Below are 18,683 nucleotides of genomic sequence, written 5' to 3'. Positions count from 1 at the left end.
TGATCTACAGAGTGGTATGAGTATATCTACAGCAGTGGGAGAAGACTATAATAGTGAACAGTGTACTCACTATACCAGAGACTATTCTATGTCAGTGTCCCAAACTGTAGCAGTAACCAATGTAAGCATATGGTGAATGTTGAGAATGAAATTATCAGTGGGAAGGATAGGAGGAAGGTGGAGTGTAGAGGTTTAAGTGAGTGTGGATGGAAAGGCTCAGCGGCGGACTGAGTTCAGTAGGGTGACAGCTGTGGGGAAGAAGCTCTTCCTAATTTTACGATATAAATATATATTCTAAATGCTTATTTTCTGTTTATATTGTTTTATAGAGTCCAGTGCAGGAAAACGCCCCTGTGAGTTAGACTGTAGGCCAAAAGTCACAGGGTAGACTGCACGTCTTGTGCAGAAAACAGGAAGTATAGAAAAAGCGGAACTAAGTAAACTGAGTGTGTGTGTGACGTGCAGCAGAACTACATAACCATGCTGGCTTGTAATGCTTTCAGACCTAAGCGTGTGTGTTCGTGTGACAGGTCTCCATTTCCAGAAATATACAATAGAGATCATTTTTCGAACTTGACCACTCTGAGTCGTAAGTCTTTCTTTGTCGCCAAAAGAATTCAAAAGAACAGAATTTAATAATTGGTGCCTGTGACCCGGATTCTTTTGCGGCTGAGAGGACAAATTATTCTTTTAGTCTTTCCAGACTAAAACCAGCATCAAGCCTTCACCTGCTGGTTTTAGTCTGAAGGCTCCTGTAGCGCCTTGTGGAGGACAGGAGCTGGAAGAGTTGATTGGCAGGATGAGAGGAGTCCCTGAGAATGATGCGTGCTCGGCATAGATACCTCGTCTTGTGGACATCCTCAGTGGCAGGAAGTGGAGTGCCTGTGATGCATTGTGCAGCTTTCACCACCTGCTGCAGTGCCTTGTTGTCAGCAACAGAGCAATTCCCACAGCACACTGTGACACAGTTGGACAGGATGCTCTCTATCACTCAGTGGTGGAAGTTACTCAGTATGACAGCAGACAGGTGTTTTTTCTTCAGTGTCCTCAAGAAAAAGAGGCACTGATGGGCCTTCTTGACCAGGCTGGAGGTTGTAGTTGAACAGGACAGATTCTCAGAGATGTGGGTCCCCAAGAACTTGAAGCTGGACACCGGTCAACAGCTGTGCCATTTATGTAGATGGGGACATGGGTGTCTGTCTCCTCTCTCCTGAAGTCCACAATGAGCTCTTTGGTTTTGCTGGTACTCAGGAACAGGTTATTGTCAGCACCACACAGCTTTAGTTCTTCACTGTAGCAGACTCACCTAGGTCTGCAGTCAGAGGAACGGGCTCGGCACACAGCAGAGCAGTTATACCCTGACCTAACATGCTGGGGTCTGTTGGTCAGAAAGTCCATGATCCAGGTACAGGTGGAGCTGCTGATTCCAAGATCCACAAGTTTGGTGATCAGCTTGGAGGGAATAACTGTACTGAATGCTGAGCTGAAGTCAATAAACAGCATTCTTGGATAAGTATTTTTGTTGTCCAGGTGTGAGAGTACACAGCGCTGTGGGTACAGCATCCTCTGTACTCCTGTTGCTTCGATTGGCAAATTGGTGAGGATCCAGTGTGGGGAGCAAGCATGCCTTGAGGTGTGCCAGGACCAGTTGCTCAAAGCACTTCATAACTATGGGCGTGAGAGCAACAGGGCGATAGTGGTTCAGGCTAGTTGGTGATGAGTGTTTTAGCACTGACACGATGAAGATGGTCTTGAAGCACGCTGGCATGTCTGCCTGGGCAAGCGACAGGTTAAAGATGTCTGTGAAGAGCCCTGCAAGCTGCTCTGCACATGCTCAAAGCACACGTCCTGAAATGCTGTCATCAGGGGGTAGGGTTTCTTTTTCTTTGTTGTCATTAACAAAACGAGCATAGAAGTCATTTAGCTCATTGAGGAAGGACAGATCCATGGCTGTCTGTGTGGAATTGCTGGGCTTGTAGTCAGACATGGCCTGAATGCCCATCCACATATGTTGTGAGTCAGAGCTGACAAAGTGTTCTTCGGATTGTAGCTGTGCTTCGCCTTCTTGGTGCCCCTCTTCAGGTCATTCCTGGACGTACTGTAGGTCTGAGCGTCCCCTGATCTGACGGTATTGGTACGTGCCTTTAGTAGAAGCCGCACTTCCTTATTCACCCATGTTTTCTGATTGGGGTACATGTGACAGTCTAGGCTTCAGATTCACATCACATACAGTTTCAGTTGGGTTGACTAAACTGAGTCTGCTCCTTTCACAGATTGCAAAACGGCTAACCAGGCAGACATTGTGTTCATTGTTGATGAGTCTGGAAGCATTGGAGAGGAAAACTTCAGGCTGATACGTGACTTCCTGCGCTCGGTCATCAGCAGCCTGGAAACTGGTCCATTTAAAATCCGAGTAGGCATTGTTACATACAACAACGTGTCGACTGCACACATCTCCCTCAACTCATTCAGAGACAAGGCAGACATTCTGCAGTTCATCAGCTTCCTGCCTTACCGTCAAGGTGATAGACACACTGGAGCTGCCCTACACTTCGCCCTGAAAAACATCTTCACTGAAAAAAAGGGCAGCAGGGAGGATGTCCCGAAGGTAGCGGTGGTAATCACAGACGGTGAATCCCGGGATAATGTGAAGGAACCTGCGATCGCTCTCCGTCGAGCTGGTGTCACAGTTTTCGCTGTCGGAATCAAAGACGCCAATAAAGCCGAACTGCTGGAGATGGCATCTTACCCCAAGTCTAAGTTTGTTTTTACTGTGGACAGTTTCATCAAGCTGAAACCCCTGAAAGAAACTCTGCAGGCAACCCTGTGCAACACCATCTTCCAGATCGGGGTCCAGGACAAGGAAAGTGATGCAGAGACTAAAGAAGGTTTGAACTAAGCTTTCCTGATAAGTTGCCGTTAGTTTTCCCTGAGAAATGTTAACTTTTGTAGTAGCATTATTGATGCAATGCTCTGTGTTAGTGTTAGAGGTATGTCAAGGTGGGTGACTGGATCTTACCTGATAAATTTCCCAGATAAGAAAAAAGAGTAAGAAACCGCTCATCCATTATTAAGTTATAGTTGTTCATAAGCAGCCTGTAAAAATGCTGGGTGTAAACATGGTTTCTCAAACATTTCAGACTCTGAATGTTCAGTTCAAACTCGCTTTCTTTGACTGTGTGAGAAGATCTAACTCTTTGTTCTTCTCTTCAGCATGTGATAAAAAGGACCTGGCTGACATTTTCTTCCTGATGGATGACTCAGGGAGCATTGAAAATGCAGATTTCTCAGACATGCAGAAGTTTATCATTGAGTTTCTTCATACCTTCCGTATTGGGCCAGACCATGTTCGCATGGGTCTTGTTAAATATTCAGATTCCCCCTCTCTACAGTTCGACCTAACACAGCACTCAGATGCTAAGACAATGGAAAAGGCTGTGAAGGAAATCTTTCACAAAGGAGGTGGAACAAACACAGGAAAAGCACTGTCATCCATGAAAGGACATTTTCAGAACGCAAAGACGAGCCGTGGCTACAAAGTCTCCGAGTACCTGATCGTCATCACTGATGGAGAATCCCAAGATAAAGTTAAAGATGCTGCAGAAGAACTGAGGGCGCAGGGGGTCATCATCTACGCCATCGGGGTGAATGCCTCAAATGATAATGAGCTGAATGAGATTGCTGGGGATCCAAAGAGAAAGTTTTTTGTCAGTAATTTTGATGCCCTGAAAACCATCAAAAATGACGTCATCAGAGAGATCTGTTCGGAAAGTGAGTTAAATTAAGTTGGGCTTTGCTTTGTAGCACACATCATTGAGATAATAAGAGGAGAGGATAGAGAACAGGACCATAAACTATTTCAAAAACTTGATTAGATGTATACATGATTTCCTCTTTCTTTTATGGGACTTTCACATGTTCAAAATTGCCAATTCTAGATTTAGGTAGGGAAATAACTGTAAAAAGAGAAAACCACACTAACCTCTATTTGTTTTTCATCCACAGCTTGTATACCAAGCGACATATTTTTCTTAACTGACAGTTCTGAGAGTATCTCTGAGGAAGACTTCCAAAAGATGAAAAATTTCACGAAATCTGTCATTAGCAAGTCCAACATTGGACAGGATAAGGTGCATGTTGGTTTTATGCAGTACAGCAGCAACAGACGCCTGGAGTTCGACCTCACCACACACTACAACCTGGAAGGAATGCTAAACGCCATCGATGTTATGGAGCAGATGAAAGAAGGCACTCGCACTGGCAGGGCCATCACAGAAGTCTCACAGTATTTTGATGCAGCCAGAGGAGGGCGGCCTTGGCTGAAGCAGTGGTTGGTCGTTCTAACAGACGGTGAATCCCATGATAGCGTCAGAGAACCAGCTCATGCTCTGAGGGCCAAAGGAGTGGTGATCTATGCCATTGGAGTGGATAAGGCTAACAAGCAGGAACTGTCGGAGATCAGTGGCTCATCGCAGAGGGTCTTCATTGAGAATACCTTTGATGCATTGAAGGAACTAGAGACCAAGCTGGCCTTGAAGTTCTGTGAGGAAGGTAAGAGAGGCTGTTTAAAACCATCTGTGATGTGTGACTGTCTAAAAGGTACAACCAAAGGTGGAGTCTGTGGAGGTGCTAAATCATTCAGTCAATTAACTCAAAAAGTTTTTAAAATATTAAACCCATTAATACCTCAGCACAAATGGTTAATGATTGATTTGGTAAAATAAAAATGACTTTTAAAATGTTTGTTTTGCTATTTTAGTTTTTATTGTGACAACAAAAAGTTCTGTTTTTGCTAACCTCCTCTCTTTTTCCTTCATCCAGATTGTAAAAAGACAGTAAAGGCTGATATTATTTTTCTGGTTGATGGTTCTGGAAGCATAAAGAAGGAACAGTTCAAAAGTATGCACACCTTTATGGCTTCAGTTGTGAACCAGACCACAGTTGGTAAAGATCTGACTCGTTTTGGAGTCATTCTCTACTCTGACACACCCAAATCCAGCTTTACTCTAAATGAAATTTACTCCAAAGGAAAAGTCCTTGAAGCTCTGCAGCAGCTGGTACAACCAGGCGGAGGCACCCACACAGGTGCTGCTTTGGCATACTCGCTGCCGTACTTCAACGCTGAACATGGTGGTCGGAAAGAAATGCCTCAGATTCTCATGGTGATCACAGATGGAGAAGCTCGAGACTCTGACAGACTGAAAGCAGAATCTGATGCTCTGCGACAAAATGGGATCACAGTCATCAGTATCGGAGTGCAGGACGCAAAGAGGGACGAGCTGGAGACCATGGCTGGTGGTGACACATCCAAAGTTTTCTTTGTCGATAATTTTAAGGATTTGGAAACTCTGTACCAGAACATTTCTTCTGTCATCTGCAATTCCACTAAGCGAGGTAAGAGTGTCCCAAAGGGAATTATTATGCTCCCTTTAGTTGTCTTTGAGTCAGTTCAGTTTTATTTATATAGCAATTACCTCAAGCTGCTTTATATATTATATTATATTATTGTCACGATCCTGGGTCTTATGGAGGACCACAAGAGCCACGAGCATCGAAATAAAGATTTCTGTGCTTAAATAATGAATTGTAGAATAAATTTTGTATTTGTGGAGTCCGAAACGTCATCAAACAGCCCTACAGACACAAAAACATGTGAAAATATAAACAACCAGACTATCAGCAGAGATTTAAGTACTTTAGGACCTCTGTGAAAATCATTGACAGTATATATCACAGAATTTAAGGCCTTTATAATCACAGCGCATACAGAGAGGTCTGTCCAACCAATCAGAGAGCTCCTTACATCCCACGGTGTGGCTAATTTGAATAGCCGCACGATTTTTAAAATGAAGTTGTTAATCCAGCAGCTAATCCAGCAGCTAATCCCGGAGCGAACAGGAAAGGGAAATGGATTTTGAAATGCAGTTTATTAAATTGGAATTCCAAAATGAATTTACAAATGCAGAATTTATTCTACAATTCATTATTGAAGCACAGAAATCTTTATTTCGACGCGCGTGGCTCTTGTGGTCCTCCACAGGGTCTTTTGACCCAGCGTTTTGAGTTTTAGTTTAAGCCCTTCAGGTTTTCTACGTTCATTTTTTTTCATGCCTAGGTTGTTATACTTCTTTGTTATTAGATTCCCCTTGTGTCTTACTCCCCTGCTAAGTCTCCCTTGCCCTTCATGTGTTTCATGTCTGTCTTACTTTGTCAAGTTCAGGTTGTCATGTCTGCGTCTTATGTTTCCTGTTTTATTTTGAAGAGGTCTTGTGTTCCTGTGTTCATCGTGTTCAGTTTTACTCTTCCATGTCGTTATGTCGTTGTGTTCATGTGTGTCAGCTGTTCCCCGTGTGTTCCCACTTCTTCTTAGCCTCCTGTGTGTATTTAGTCTGTGCCTTCTCATTCTTTGTCGGATCGTCTGTGTTGTTCCCATGCCAAGTCCTGCGTTCAGGTTTTCATACATCCTCATCCTCATCATCATCATTGCAATGTTTAGAGTTTGGTTTTCTGTTTGCCAGGGTTTTTCATAGTTCGTGTTTCCTTTTGAGTTTACCCAGTTTAGGTTATTGCTTAGTTTGTGTTGTTTTCGCCCTTTTATTTTGTACTGTTCTGTCTGCTTTAATAAATGGTTCATCATCAGTTAAGTTTGAGTTTGAGAATGTCTGCACCTGGATCCACTCCACGCAGTTTGCCTTGGCAAACTGTGACAATTATAATATTATATTATATTATATTATATTATATTATATTATATTATATTATATTATATTATATTAAGATAAGATAACCTTTATTAGTCCCACACGTGGGACATTTGTTATATTATATGATATAAAATAATTTCCCCTAGGAATCAAAGTATGCTGATTCTGATTAATATATTATAATAATTATATAATATATGTATGTTTAATGTTTCCCAAGTTTTTCATTAATGTCTAATTTTTTGGTCAACCCTTCTTCCGGTGTCACAATAGATACAAAAGTCTAACCAAAGATGGCATCAGGTTGTTGGTTGGCTGATTGATGGAAGCCTGACGATGCCACAGTGTTAAATTCACAGCACAGTTGTGTATTAATGGCATCAAATGTCTCTTTCTTGCTTTTTCTTTGGCAGTTTGCAACCAGACAGACTTGGTCTTCCTACTCGATTACTCGAGCAGCATCAACCAAAGCCAGCACACAATTATGTTAGACTTCACAGCAAGTGTGGTGGACAGCTTTAATGTCAGAAAAGAGTTTGCACATGTCGGACTTGCACAGTTCAGTGATAATCCTAAACATGAGTTTTACCTTAACACGTACAACGACAAGACGAAGCTGATTGAGCATATCCTTAACATGAACTATAACGGTGGAAACACTAATCTTGGAAAAGCCTTGGATCACATTAGGGACTACTTTCATGAATCAAATGGAGGCCGCACAGGTGTTCCCAAGAACCTGGTGTTGATCACAGATGGTAACTCTCATGATGACGTGGAGGATGCCGCAGAAGCGCTCAGGAAAATGGGGGTTACAGTATTCGCCATTGCTGTTGGAGATGTCTTTTACCTACAGCTCCTGCAGATCACTGGCACACCAAAGAAGGTCTTTGATGTCGAGAACTTCGACAGCTTGGCAAATATCAAGACAAAGATCATTGATGAAATCTGTGACACTGAGCCAAAAATTGGTAAGTTGGAAAAAAGAGATGTACATGACTAGTAATTTCATAATTAGGCGAACAGAAAATCTTTGAGTGAATCCTTTAAAAGAGAGACTAAACCAAGACAGTCAGAAGATCCAATTTCCATATTTTAAATGGTGACGTAATGTGGGGCACCATTTATAACAGCAACTGCTTTCACACCACATAGTTCAGGGGACAAGTATCCACAGCTGGACTGGCCATCGGGCATACCGGGCAACTGCCCGATGGTGATTTTTCGTTTTTATGGGGCATTTTTGTTTGTAACGGTGTATAGAGTGAAAGGTGGTAGCCTATTGGTCATGATTGACTCTGGGCTGGACCAGTTATAGCCAAGAAGGTTGATGCACCCTCCCCCTTGCTTGGGCAACGACTCTGAAAGCAATCTTATCGTAGACAAAGAGAAGAAAATGGTACTGAGGTGAAAAGGAAGCGATTTGTCCCGGACTTCAGCTACAATGAAAAAGACACAAAGCTGGAGTTATTCTGTCTTTGCTGCACAGCTGCCTCTTCTTCTTTCATTCTCCCCCCTCCCTCTCCCGTTTCTACTTCAATCATGAAACTGATCAATGATCAGCTGATCGGCTCTCTTGTTTGTTTATCGCCCACTTTGCGCCAGAAAGAGGAAACCAGCAGATGTTGCGCTAAACAACAGCAGCACGTTCAAGCTTGATCAGCTGTTGTTGGAATTTATTTAATATTAATTTCTAGTATCAGCTGATGTTTGCTGGAGCCACAGCTGTAAAGCTGCTGGTCATGATGTCGGTTTGGTTATGTGGTGAGAGGGAAACATGAAGATGAAACCAGGAGATGTCCTTACTGAATCATCAGAGCTGAACAGGTGATGGAGAAACAGGTTTACCTTTTAGGTGACATGGATGAGTTGAAGTTAAGTAGCTGACAGCTGGTAACTGTGCAGGGGCGGGTCTAGCAAAGTGTTGTCGGGGGGCAGGTAGGGCATTAACAGGGAGAGGGGGGCACAAAGAAGTACTTTTCTTTCTTATTCTCATTTAAAATGTCTCGTTTTTATTAAATAATTATCTGAATCTTATGATCGAAGTAGTCATGTGATGTCAAATGCAGTGTTGGCCAAGTTACTTGAAAAAGGTAATCAGTAACTCCCCAAAAACATAATCCCATTACTTTACTGATTACTTATTTTCAAAAGTAATTAATTACTTAGTTACTTAGTTACTTTTTAAAAACACGATTTACAGCCTGAAGAGGTGATAAAGTGATAGATCTTTCAGCCCAATTCTACTTTTTCTACATAATCCATCATACAAAATGTAATCAAATGGAAAAGTCTCTTTTTAAAACTTGTTTTATTAATTTTAATCTTTTAACTTTATGCATCAAGCAAACATTTAATTATCTGCAACATTCTCTGACTGGAAGAAATTAGTTTAACATTTAAACCTATTTTCTGCACATTCCAGCTCATAAAATAAAATATTTTTTGTGTTTACACTCAGTCTTTCAAATAGATGCAAGTAAAACACAGCAGAAAATAAATAAAGTCAAAGACTCAGCGGTCCTGTTGCTCTATTTTCACCTGTAAAGCAGGAGTGGGGCAGGCGGAGGTTTACCCTGGTGCAGGTGTGCCGCGGTCAGTGGAAGAATCCGCGAGTTGCTTGTTGGAAGTTTAGGGGTTTTTTCGCTGTAAAAAGAAGTTTTCTTCCCACGCACAGCGGACACTAATGTTTTTGTCACTTTTTATGGAATCAAACTCAAAGTAAGGTCAGTGCTTCCACGCTTTAAACGCTGCACACAGCTGTTGTCACGAATGTCACACTCGCTTACTGTCATGAGACATTCTCGCAAAAAAATTATGGTTTTAGTAACGCAGTAACGCAGCGTTCCTACAGGAAAGTAACGGTAATCTAATTACTGTTTTTGCAATAGTAATCCCGATTACTTTTTTCAAGTAATGAGTAAAGTAAGTATTACTCATCTCTGGTCAAATGTATGTAAGTCATCTCTAGTCTTCTCTGTCTGGATTTCAGGTTTCCACCATGTGTTGTAGATTTGTTTTTGGTGTTGGGGGGGACGGATGATTCAACCACCCAACCCTGCCCTGTTTCTTTTTTTTTTCCTTTTTGTTTTTGCTTCTTGATAAATAAAGGAGAAATGTACTTGCCTATTCTACCTGCTTTTAAACCATTTAAAATTAAAATTCATAGTTTTATATGTGAATTATATAATGTTAAATTACTATTAAACAAATGACTAAGTATTTTAGGCTTTAGTTCACTTCAGCCATATTCCATATAAATCAGGTAACATACAAAAATAAAAATAGCTTCAAATGCAGTCATGACAATAAAAGAATATGACTTTAAGGACTTAACAACATTACTTCAGTTATACTACACCAGTACCTCTTATACAGGCACACTATTGCCCCTATCAGGTCAGTGAGCTGGGATTTGTTATTCTAAACATGAACTACTGTTACAGCAACAGACAATCGGGTTTGTTTTTCATTACTGGAAGAGATCAAATTATTGGTGGGGACAATTCAATAATTGCTGGATATTGGTGGGGACATGTCCCTTCCGTCTATGCCAAATCTATGCCCTTGGTTATAGATGGTTCAGGAGGTTAACTTGACCAAGCAGTCTTTTGGTTTCAGCTAAGTACTGTTTAGAATACCAGAATAGGGAGGATGGTGTAGGTTTATTAGATTGATACATATATACCAGAATCACTGTCACAACAGTGTTTGTTTTCATTCAAAGGCTTTATGGCTTTACCTATACCTCGTGAGCCCGTCTCTAGTCAAAATGCCCAGGCCGATTTTTTGTCCCAGTCCAGCCCTGCAAGTATCTACCGGTGGTGGTTTGCTGCGTGCATTCACCCCACTCTAGTAAGTGAAATGCACGTCCTCGAGTATGAACACACCCAGTCTTCGGTTTGAGTAATTTGTGCTTGGTTTGTCGAGAGCTGCTGTTGTTATTGTAGATGCTGTTAAATATTCCAATTTTTTGATCTGTGGGCTGAAGGAAGAACAACACTCGGTGTATAAATGCTCAATCAACAATCTCTTTATTCCATACAAACACTTTTGAGCATAAACCATCCGGATGGGAGATGTGACCTGACCATTTCTCACATTCTTATAGCTTCAACCATAATATGGCATAAAATAGCATAATGATCTCACAATGCCTAATGTTTTCCCTCTTATCATTTAAAGACTGTTGCTGGTGCTGCATTCACAGTAAACATAAATCATCCAGTATCCACTCTATTGCCTAATGTGGCTAAAGTTAGCAGTACCAGCATGAGCATCAGTACCTTTGATTGTTTAATCCTGTTGTTTGATAAGTGAGCCCCTCTTGTCCACATGTCACTGTCTTTAGCTATAAAAGGTCAAAGACAAATATCCTTTCCCTGCTTTTCTTCCCATGTTCAGATTGTACCATCGACGTTGCAATAGGATTCGACATTACTGACTCGAGTGGATCCAACAACATGCTGATCAGTGACCACATCCAACACCTGGAAGAGATTGTCCATCATATTTCACATATTTCAACAGAAGAAAACTTGTGCTGCACTGGCGTCCCCCAGTCCCCGGTCAAGACCCAAATCGCCTTCCATTTGGTAGACAGTGATGGCAGGGCCTTGTATGATACAAATTTTGCAGACTTCAGTGAAGACGTGTTGAAGAAAGTCTTGAGCTGGAAGTTGTCCCAGCCGACCTACTTTAACTCTGAGCTGCTGAATTTCTACAAGGAGAAGTTCAAAACCAAATCCAAGGCTACTGTCAAGGTGAGACATGTTTAGATGAGTGCTGTCAGCGTTAATCTCGTTAAAGTGATGTTAACACCATGACTGCAGCAAATCTCTGTTAGTGAGCTAGCGCTAGTGAGCTGCACGGTGCTAACACGTTAATGAGCTAACCGCACTAACACGTTGATGCCGTGGGGTGATCTGCGGTAACTTGCTAAGGGAGATTTGCCGCTTTAATGTGGTTATGGCGTTAAAGTCATTTTAAGGAGATTAACGCTGGCAGCACTAGTTTAGACCTTTCAGAATCCTTCAGTTCTCATTTTCACCATGAAATTATCCGAGTAACTGAATTGATATCCTGTGTTGTTAACATGCAACGGTGCTATTTTTCATCTTGTTAAAATTTAGCACATAAACTGCAGCCGTGGCTGTTGGGTAGCCAAATACTGCACACTACATTCAATTACATTAATTACTGTTACCCAGCATGAAGACTGCTAATGGTAAAGAGCTTTGTTTATAACACGGGAGTATATGGGGACTGACTCACTGCTGGAGCCTCTAGTGGACATTAGAGGAGCTGCAGTGTTTAGCGCTTCTGCTATGACTTCATCGTTCAGCCCTGAACATTACCACTTCATGAGGCATCATCCACATTAAACTGTCGGACGTGGTTTACTCTGTCGTTTAGGTCTTGATGATCTTCTCTGATGGACTCAATGAAAACGTCATGAGCCTACAGCGGGAATCAAAGCTGCTGCGAGAGTCTGGTAAAAACATGCATTTACTAAGATCACTTCATTCCCAACTTTGCTTCTGGTTTTCTCATTGTGTCATCTTTACTTTTCATTGCTCATCTTAATTGACATCCCCATGCACTTTGATCTGATGTTAGCACACAAATTCTTCAGTTATTACATTAGATGTATGTGTCTAGTGTCCCATGTGTGTCCTAAAACATAAAAACGCATGCTTTAATTTTAATTCTGGGCTACGAGGAAGTCCCGTGGAGCAGAACAAGCGGAAGCACAAGAACTTTCCTAAACAACCAGGAAAAAGTGGTTTGTGTAGAATGACAGAGAGCTGAAAGAACTGAATATAATACTAGTGCAACCCCTCGGCCTCTGAGGAGACACACCTAAGATATCAATTTCCTACGTCGTCTTGTTCTCAAGTTATTACATCCGCAAGATCTTCATCAGACTTACTGTGGCTCTCAGGTCACTGAGATTCAAACTAATCAAAGATTTTAATAGAAGCAGCTATGATATCAATTTGAAGCTCGAGCTGTAGCGTTCACATCAATGCCTTTTACAGCTGAGGGGTAAGAAGCACTTGGATCACCATCAGACTGGATCCATCTAATCTACGAGGAGAAGTTACTAAATATTTCTAGACCTAATCAGTTTGCTTGATTCAGATCCAGTGGAAATGTACGTGCACTGTGTTTGTGAAGCCACGCCGTTCCAGTCTGTTGTCCTGTCTGCAGGAGTCAGCGCCCTGCTGGCCGTGGCTCTCAGGGGCACTAACCACATTCAGCTACAGAAGGTGGAGTTTGGCCGCGGATTCGGGTACACCGATCAGCTCATAATCAGCATGCCGAGCATCGGCAGCACCATATTCCAACAGATTGTAAGTCAGTCCCATTGCTCATGAGTGCGTTTCTACCTTTTCTAAATGACAAATAAAGCAAGTTTTAATCTTTAGTCTGAGTAAAAAGGAGCCACGTTCATGTTATTCATATAATGTAAAAAATGTGAGTGAATTTTATTCAGAATAACCAGTAAAGGAGTCATGAGGTGAGATAAGAGGACCCAAGTGCAAAACATGCGGGTAGGTTGAAAGAAAAGTCACGTAAGCAACAAAGAAATCAAAGGGACAATAATCCCATCAGCCATTCAGGAGGCGGCTGACGGGAGGATTGTGATTGGACCAGTTCCCTGTTTCCATTTTTCCTGCTGACATAATCGTTCCTCTTAAAGTTTATAGCGAGTAATATTTTGATGAGTCCTGATTCTCTGAAGACAAAACGTTCAGTAACCGACGTTTGCCTCTTAAAGATCTTCACAAAGATCGTGCATTGTTCATGTATGTCCTTCGCCCCCTCGTCTGACTGCAGAGCACCGTGACAGCCCGGGAATGCTGCGGAGTGATGTGCAAATGTTGGGGAGACAAAGGCCCCCGTGGTCTTCCAGGCCCACGAGGGGCAAAGGTGAGTGTGAAACCCCAACTTTACACCAGGAATGTTTCACTATAGAACACAGAGAACATATCTCACGTTTCAACTGCAAAAATTCATCATTGCATGAAACTGAGCAGCAGGCCAGAGGTCTGGACTGCAGGCGTGCTGATGCAACAGATGCATTCTGCGCTTTAGCATCATCCCACTCAAACATGAAAAACACGTCTGCACGGAGCAGCTGCTGCTCTGATACCTGTGTATAGCTTTCAGCACTGACGGAGCCTGTCCAGATGTGCCAGCTGCCAGCTCCACAGGGCGGATGCTCCCTCTCCCACAGACCCATCCACACATGGATGGGTCTGACCTGAGATCAGTTTCCCCTGTGCCTCAGTCCATTTTAAACGAGCTCCTCTCTGCACGATGGAGCTTTAACCTGTTCATGTGGACGGCAGCCGGAGCTGCTCTGGTGTCCATGACACGATTGTCCAAATATCATAAACTCTAATAACTAAAATATCATTTTAATATATCACGTTACTGACCAGCTGCCACTTAATCTAATTAGTTGTGAAATGTGTCCTGAAGGCTTTTCCAGCCCTTTGCTTTCTTTCTGATGGTTCTGTTTGCTTTATAAACAGGGTGAGGAGGGAGAGCGGGGTCATCCGGGTTTCCCGGGAGAAGAAGGAGTCAGTGTAAGTGCTTCTTCTTCATCCCACCACGAGCTCTTTCCGCTGTAAATGAGACACTCGCACAATCTACATTTTCAGATTTTCAATGTAAAAATTTCCAGATTGTTTTATTTTATTCAGTTATTTGTACATAATGTTCTCTGCTTTTGCACAGTCGAGCAGCGCGTCAGCACACGTTTCACTGCGTGTAACTATGCATGTGACAAATAAAGGATCTTGAACCTGATTAAAAAACTTCAAACCTGAATTCATTTCCATTAAAAAATTTGCTTTTAATTATTTATTTTGAATTTTCTAGTTTGTAGTTTGTGTTCTTCTTGTTAAAGTTTAAAATTCTTGTTAAAGTTCTTTTTTCCTACAATTGCCAGCTGCTTGCTCCTGTTTATGGGGGCTACCTAAAAGCAGTTGGCAATTACATTTTACTTAAATGCAAATGTATTATTGAGATAATATTCATATAACCTGATAACTGAAAGATGGACCTACAGGACGAAGCAGACTGAGAGCTCGAACCAGGTGCGCTGACTTTGCTTTTGTGTTGCAGGGCGAGCGCGGTCCTCCTGGACTTCCTGGACTTCAGGGGATCCGGGGCTGTCCTGGAAGCAGAGGACAGAAGGTACGCGATGTGTCATACCTCTGAGAGGAGCACTGCTGAAGTCTGATCATTACTCCATCACGTGGAGAAAATGACGCTGCAGTCGAACAGACGAGTTCATGGAGATGTTTTTCATGTCAGACTGTGTGACGACTGATTTTTAGCATTAACTTTTGTTCTTATCATGAAAAACAAGAGATAAGATAAGATAAAACTTTATTAATCCCTCGGGTGGGTTCCTCTGGGAAATTCGGTTTCCAAAAAAGCACAGCACCGACAGAAGTTACAGAGTTACAGAATATTATATTTATATATATATATATATAAACACCCAGCACGCCCCTGCGGGCGGTTTATCCTTCAAGCTCGGTCCTCTACCAGAGGCCTGGGAGCTTGAGGGTCCTGCGCAGTATCTTAGCTGTTCCCAGGACTACGCTCTTCTGGACAGAGATCTCCGATGTTGTTCCCGGGATCTGCTGGAGCCACTCGCCTAGCTTGGGAGTCACCGCACCTAGTGCTCCGATTACCACGGGGACCACCGTCACCTTCACCCTCCACATCCTCTCGAGCTCTTCTCTGAGCCCTTGGTATTTCTCCAGCTTCTCGTGTTCCTTCTTCCTGATATTGCTGTCATTGGGAACCGCTACGTCGATCACTACGGCCGTCTGCTTCTGTTTGTCTACCACCACTATGTCCTCTGATATGAATTGCACATTTCAAGTATGGAGTCTATTGCACCGTTGACTATTAACAAAGGTATTGTACAGTGAGGTGCAGAGGCACTACAGCTTAGTTGTTCCCCCCTCCTTTGTCCTCCTGTTTCCCCTCCCTCTCCCCTCCAGAGAGGAGTTAAACAGTCTGATGGCGTGTGGGACAAAGGAGTTTTTAAGTCTGTTAGTTCTTGTCTTGGGGAGAAGCAACCTGTCACTGAACAGACTCTTCTGGTTGTTAATGGCCGTGTGCAGAGGATGCCCAGCATTGTTCATAATGTCCATCAGTTTCTTTAGTGTCCTTTTCTCTGCCACTGTCACCAGAGTGTCCAGCTTCATGCCGACCACAGAGCCAGCCTTCCTGATCAGTTTCTCCAGCCTGGATGAGTCCTTCTTTGCTGTGCTGCTCCCCCAGCACACCACAGCATAGAAAAGTACTCCAGCAACCACTGACTGGTAAAACATCCTCAGGAGCTTCCTGCAGATGTTAAAAGACCTCAGCCTCCTGAGGAAGTACAGTCGGCTTTGGGCTTTTTTATACAGGTGCTCTGTGTTGCATGACCAGTCCAGTTTGTTGTCCACCCACAGCCCGAGGTACTTGTACGTGTTGACCACCTCCACCTCCTCCCCCTCTATCTGAACCGGCAGTGGACCTTCTCTGGACCTCCCGAAGTCCACAACCAGTTCCTTAGTCTTTGAGGTGTTGAGTTGCAGGTGGTTTGTGTGACTCCATGCGACAAAGTTCCTCACCAGACTTCTGTACTCCTCTTCCTGATCATCCCAGATACACCCCATGATGGCCGTGTCATCTGCAAACTTCTGAATGTGGCATAATTCAGAGTTGTAGCAGAAGTCAGAGGTGTACAGGGTGAAGAGAAGAGGGGACAGCACAGTTCCCTGTGGTGCTCCTGTGCTGCTGACCACAGTGTCAGACGTGATGTCCTTCAGCCTGACAAGTTTGTTTATAGTTTGTTATAAATATATCACACAAATATTAAATATATCAGACGTTTAATCGAATCCAAATAACTGAAAGATTCCTGTGAAGCCGGGCTGAAAAAGTCAAACATGAGCGCTTTAACCATTAAATCTGCTGTTTGTATCTGCAGGGCTACCGAGGCCTCTCAGGCAACAAGGTGAGTGACTGAGGTCTGCTGACACTGCTGCATTTATTGGAGAAGTGACAGTTTATCATAGATTGAGCAGTGAGACGTAACAGCTGATTGTGCTCCAACGCTGCAGGGGGACGACGGGGAGGATGGACTGAACGGCATCGATGGCGAGCAGGTATGAACATCTGTGACTGAGGCCTTCTGATCAGTGACGCGTTGCTAACACCGTTACTTTTTCACTAACCAGTAATCTAACTAATAATTATTTCTATTGTTAAAACAAGAAAATTACTTTTTTTCAACACACAAACAGTTGAAGCTGTCTTCAGCTGCGGGGGGGGGGGGGGGGGGGGCTGATGAGGTGGCTCTTCTGTCTTGAAGCCAGAGGGGGGTTTGGTTTCCCTGATGTATAAATCCTGGCACAGCGCGCACTCCGTTACTCTGTGTCGGGCACCTGCAAGCCAGTGGACACACTGGTTTGAGTCAAGGAGGCCCTGGAGTGGCTAACATTAGCCTCAGCTAACGTTAGCTAATGTAGCTAATGTCTAACATCAGCTAACATTAGCTAATGTAGCTAATGACTAACATCAGCTAACATTAGCTAATGTTAGCTAATGTAGCTAATGACTAACATCAGCTAACATTAGCTAATGTAGCTAATGTCTAACATCAGCTAATGTTAGCCGCTAACATTAGCTGAGGCTAATATTGTAATGATTTTTCTCCTCTTTGTGAAACAGAATGTAGCCTGACAAACATCTGGGCTGAGGACAATGTCCCACTGCTGACTGAGGCCTTTGTTCCTTGTGCTGTGTTAACACACACCTGAACACAGCTGTGACAGACATGCTGACACCTGCTGATGAGCAGTGAATTTATCATCACCTGGCTCCTGCTGTTCAATATAATCATTTGAATGCAACTGTGGATTAAATTATACATATAAGTTTAAATTAGATAAATGAATTATTACATATGAAAATTATTCTTTATATTAACATTTACACATGCTGTATTATCCTAGTGATTTACAAATCATGGTAGGAGAGTATGATGGTTTATGTCACGTGACTGTGGAAGAAGAAGAGATGACGCGTTCTTCTGGTTTTGTTTGCAGGGAGAGACGGGACTCGGTGGACTGAAAGCAGAACGAGGACCTCCGGGAAACCCAGTAAACAAAAACCACTCAAAGTTTCTTTGCTTCGTGCTGCATCAGCTCTGATCGTTGTTACCTAATGAAACGATTGATCGATTTTACTGTTATTGTTTCTGTTTTCGTTTTTTTAAATGTGTTTTGACTTCAGCTCGTAAAAATGAAGCTGTGAGCTGTTGACCTCTGACCTCTGGGTAGGTTGATTGACAGGCTGAAATATCATCTTTAGGGCATCCCGGGGACAGGAGGCGAGAAGGGGCTGAAAGGACAGAAGGGACTGAGAGGAGACCCGGTGAGTTTCGGTGCTTTCATTTCAGAAAGGTCGGCAGTCACATGGACTTTTTTTCCTAATTATTTAATATGTGGGAGCAGGAGGGGGACGAGGAAGAGGAGGAGGCAGGTCAAGTTCAGGTCGATCAGACTGCTAAAGCAAAATAAACCTTTCATATTTCAGGTTTTTTGTTTTTACAAAGAAAACCTGTTTCAACAGCCTGAATATGAACAATGTCCTGAAATAATGACTCTTTAGTTTCTGCACATATTTTTATGATACAAAGATTATGGTGAAGATATTTGATCGTGTAGTTTGTCTGTGCCCGTCTGATCTGTCTAACAAATACAAATAAGCTGGGATTTATCGAGAGCTTTTCCAGCCTGGTGTGATCACACACTACATTCACTCATAAAACACTTTATTTACAACAATAATCCACAAACGTCGTGCTGTCATAAAAACCCATCACAGAACTCTGCATGTCGATGTTTTCTCAGGATGTTTTTGTGTGTTTAAACGTTTAAATGTCACTAATGTCAG

At 42.7% G+C, this 18,683-nt stretch overlaps 1 protein-coding gene across 6 annotated transcripts in view; it reads left to right on the top strand.

Annotated features, from left to right (window-relative positions):
• The window catches only part of LOC309716945 (collagen alpha-6(VI) chain-like), an 83,776-nt gene that overhangs the window by 44,355 nt on the left and 20,738 nt on the right, over positions 1 to 18,683 (top strand). For all 6 annotated transcript variants that reach the window (XM_082551080.1, XM_082551083.1, XM_082551082.1 and 3 more), the window contains 15 exons: positions 2,274 to 2,888; positions 3,214 to 3,771; positions 4,006 to 4,551; positions 4,822 to 5,394; positions 7,118 to 7,675; positions 11,109 to 11,467; positions 12,120 to 12,198; positions 12,918 to 13,060; positions 13,548 to 13,640; positions 14,249 to 14,302; positions 14,844 to 14,915; positions 16,714 to 16,740; positions 16,847 to 16,891; positions 17,834 to 17,887; positions 18,099 to 18,161. In XM_082551080.1, coding sequence (XP_082407206.1) covers positions 2,274 to 2,888; positions 3,214 to 3,771; positions 4,006 to 4,551; positions 4,822 to 5,394; positions 7,118 to 7,675; positions 11,109 to 11,467; positions 12,120 to 12,198; positions 12,918 to 13,060; positions 13,548 to 13,640; positions 14,249 to 14,302; positions 14,844 to 14,915; positions 16,714 to 16,740; positions 16,847 to 16,891; positions 17,834 to 17,887; positions 18,099 to 18,161 — 3,839 coding nt within the window. The remainder of the gene's footprint in view (positions 1 to 2,273; positions 2,889 to 3,213; positions 3,772 to 4,005; positions 4,552 to 4,821; positions 5,395 to 7,117; positions 7,676 to 11,108; positions 11,468 to 12,119; positions 12,199 to 12,917; positions 13,061 to 13,547; positions 13,641 to 14,248; positions 14,303 to 14,843; positions 14,916 to 16,713; positions 16,741 to 16,846; positions 16,892 to 17,833; positions 17,888 to 18,098; positions 18,162 to 18,683) is intronic.

This window comes from Aulonocara stuartgranti, assembly GCF_965226115.1.
Source record: "Aulonocara stuartgranti genome assembly, chromosome: 11".
In the NCBI taxonomy this organism is placed as follows: Eukaryota; Metazoa; Chordata; class Actinopteri; order Cichliformes; family Cichlidae; genus Aulonocara; species Aulonocara stuartgranti.
The sequence above is the reverse complement of the archived record's forward strand: the minus strand, read 5'-3'. Positions and strand labels throughout refer to the sequence as shown.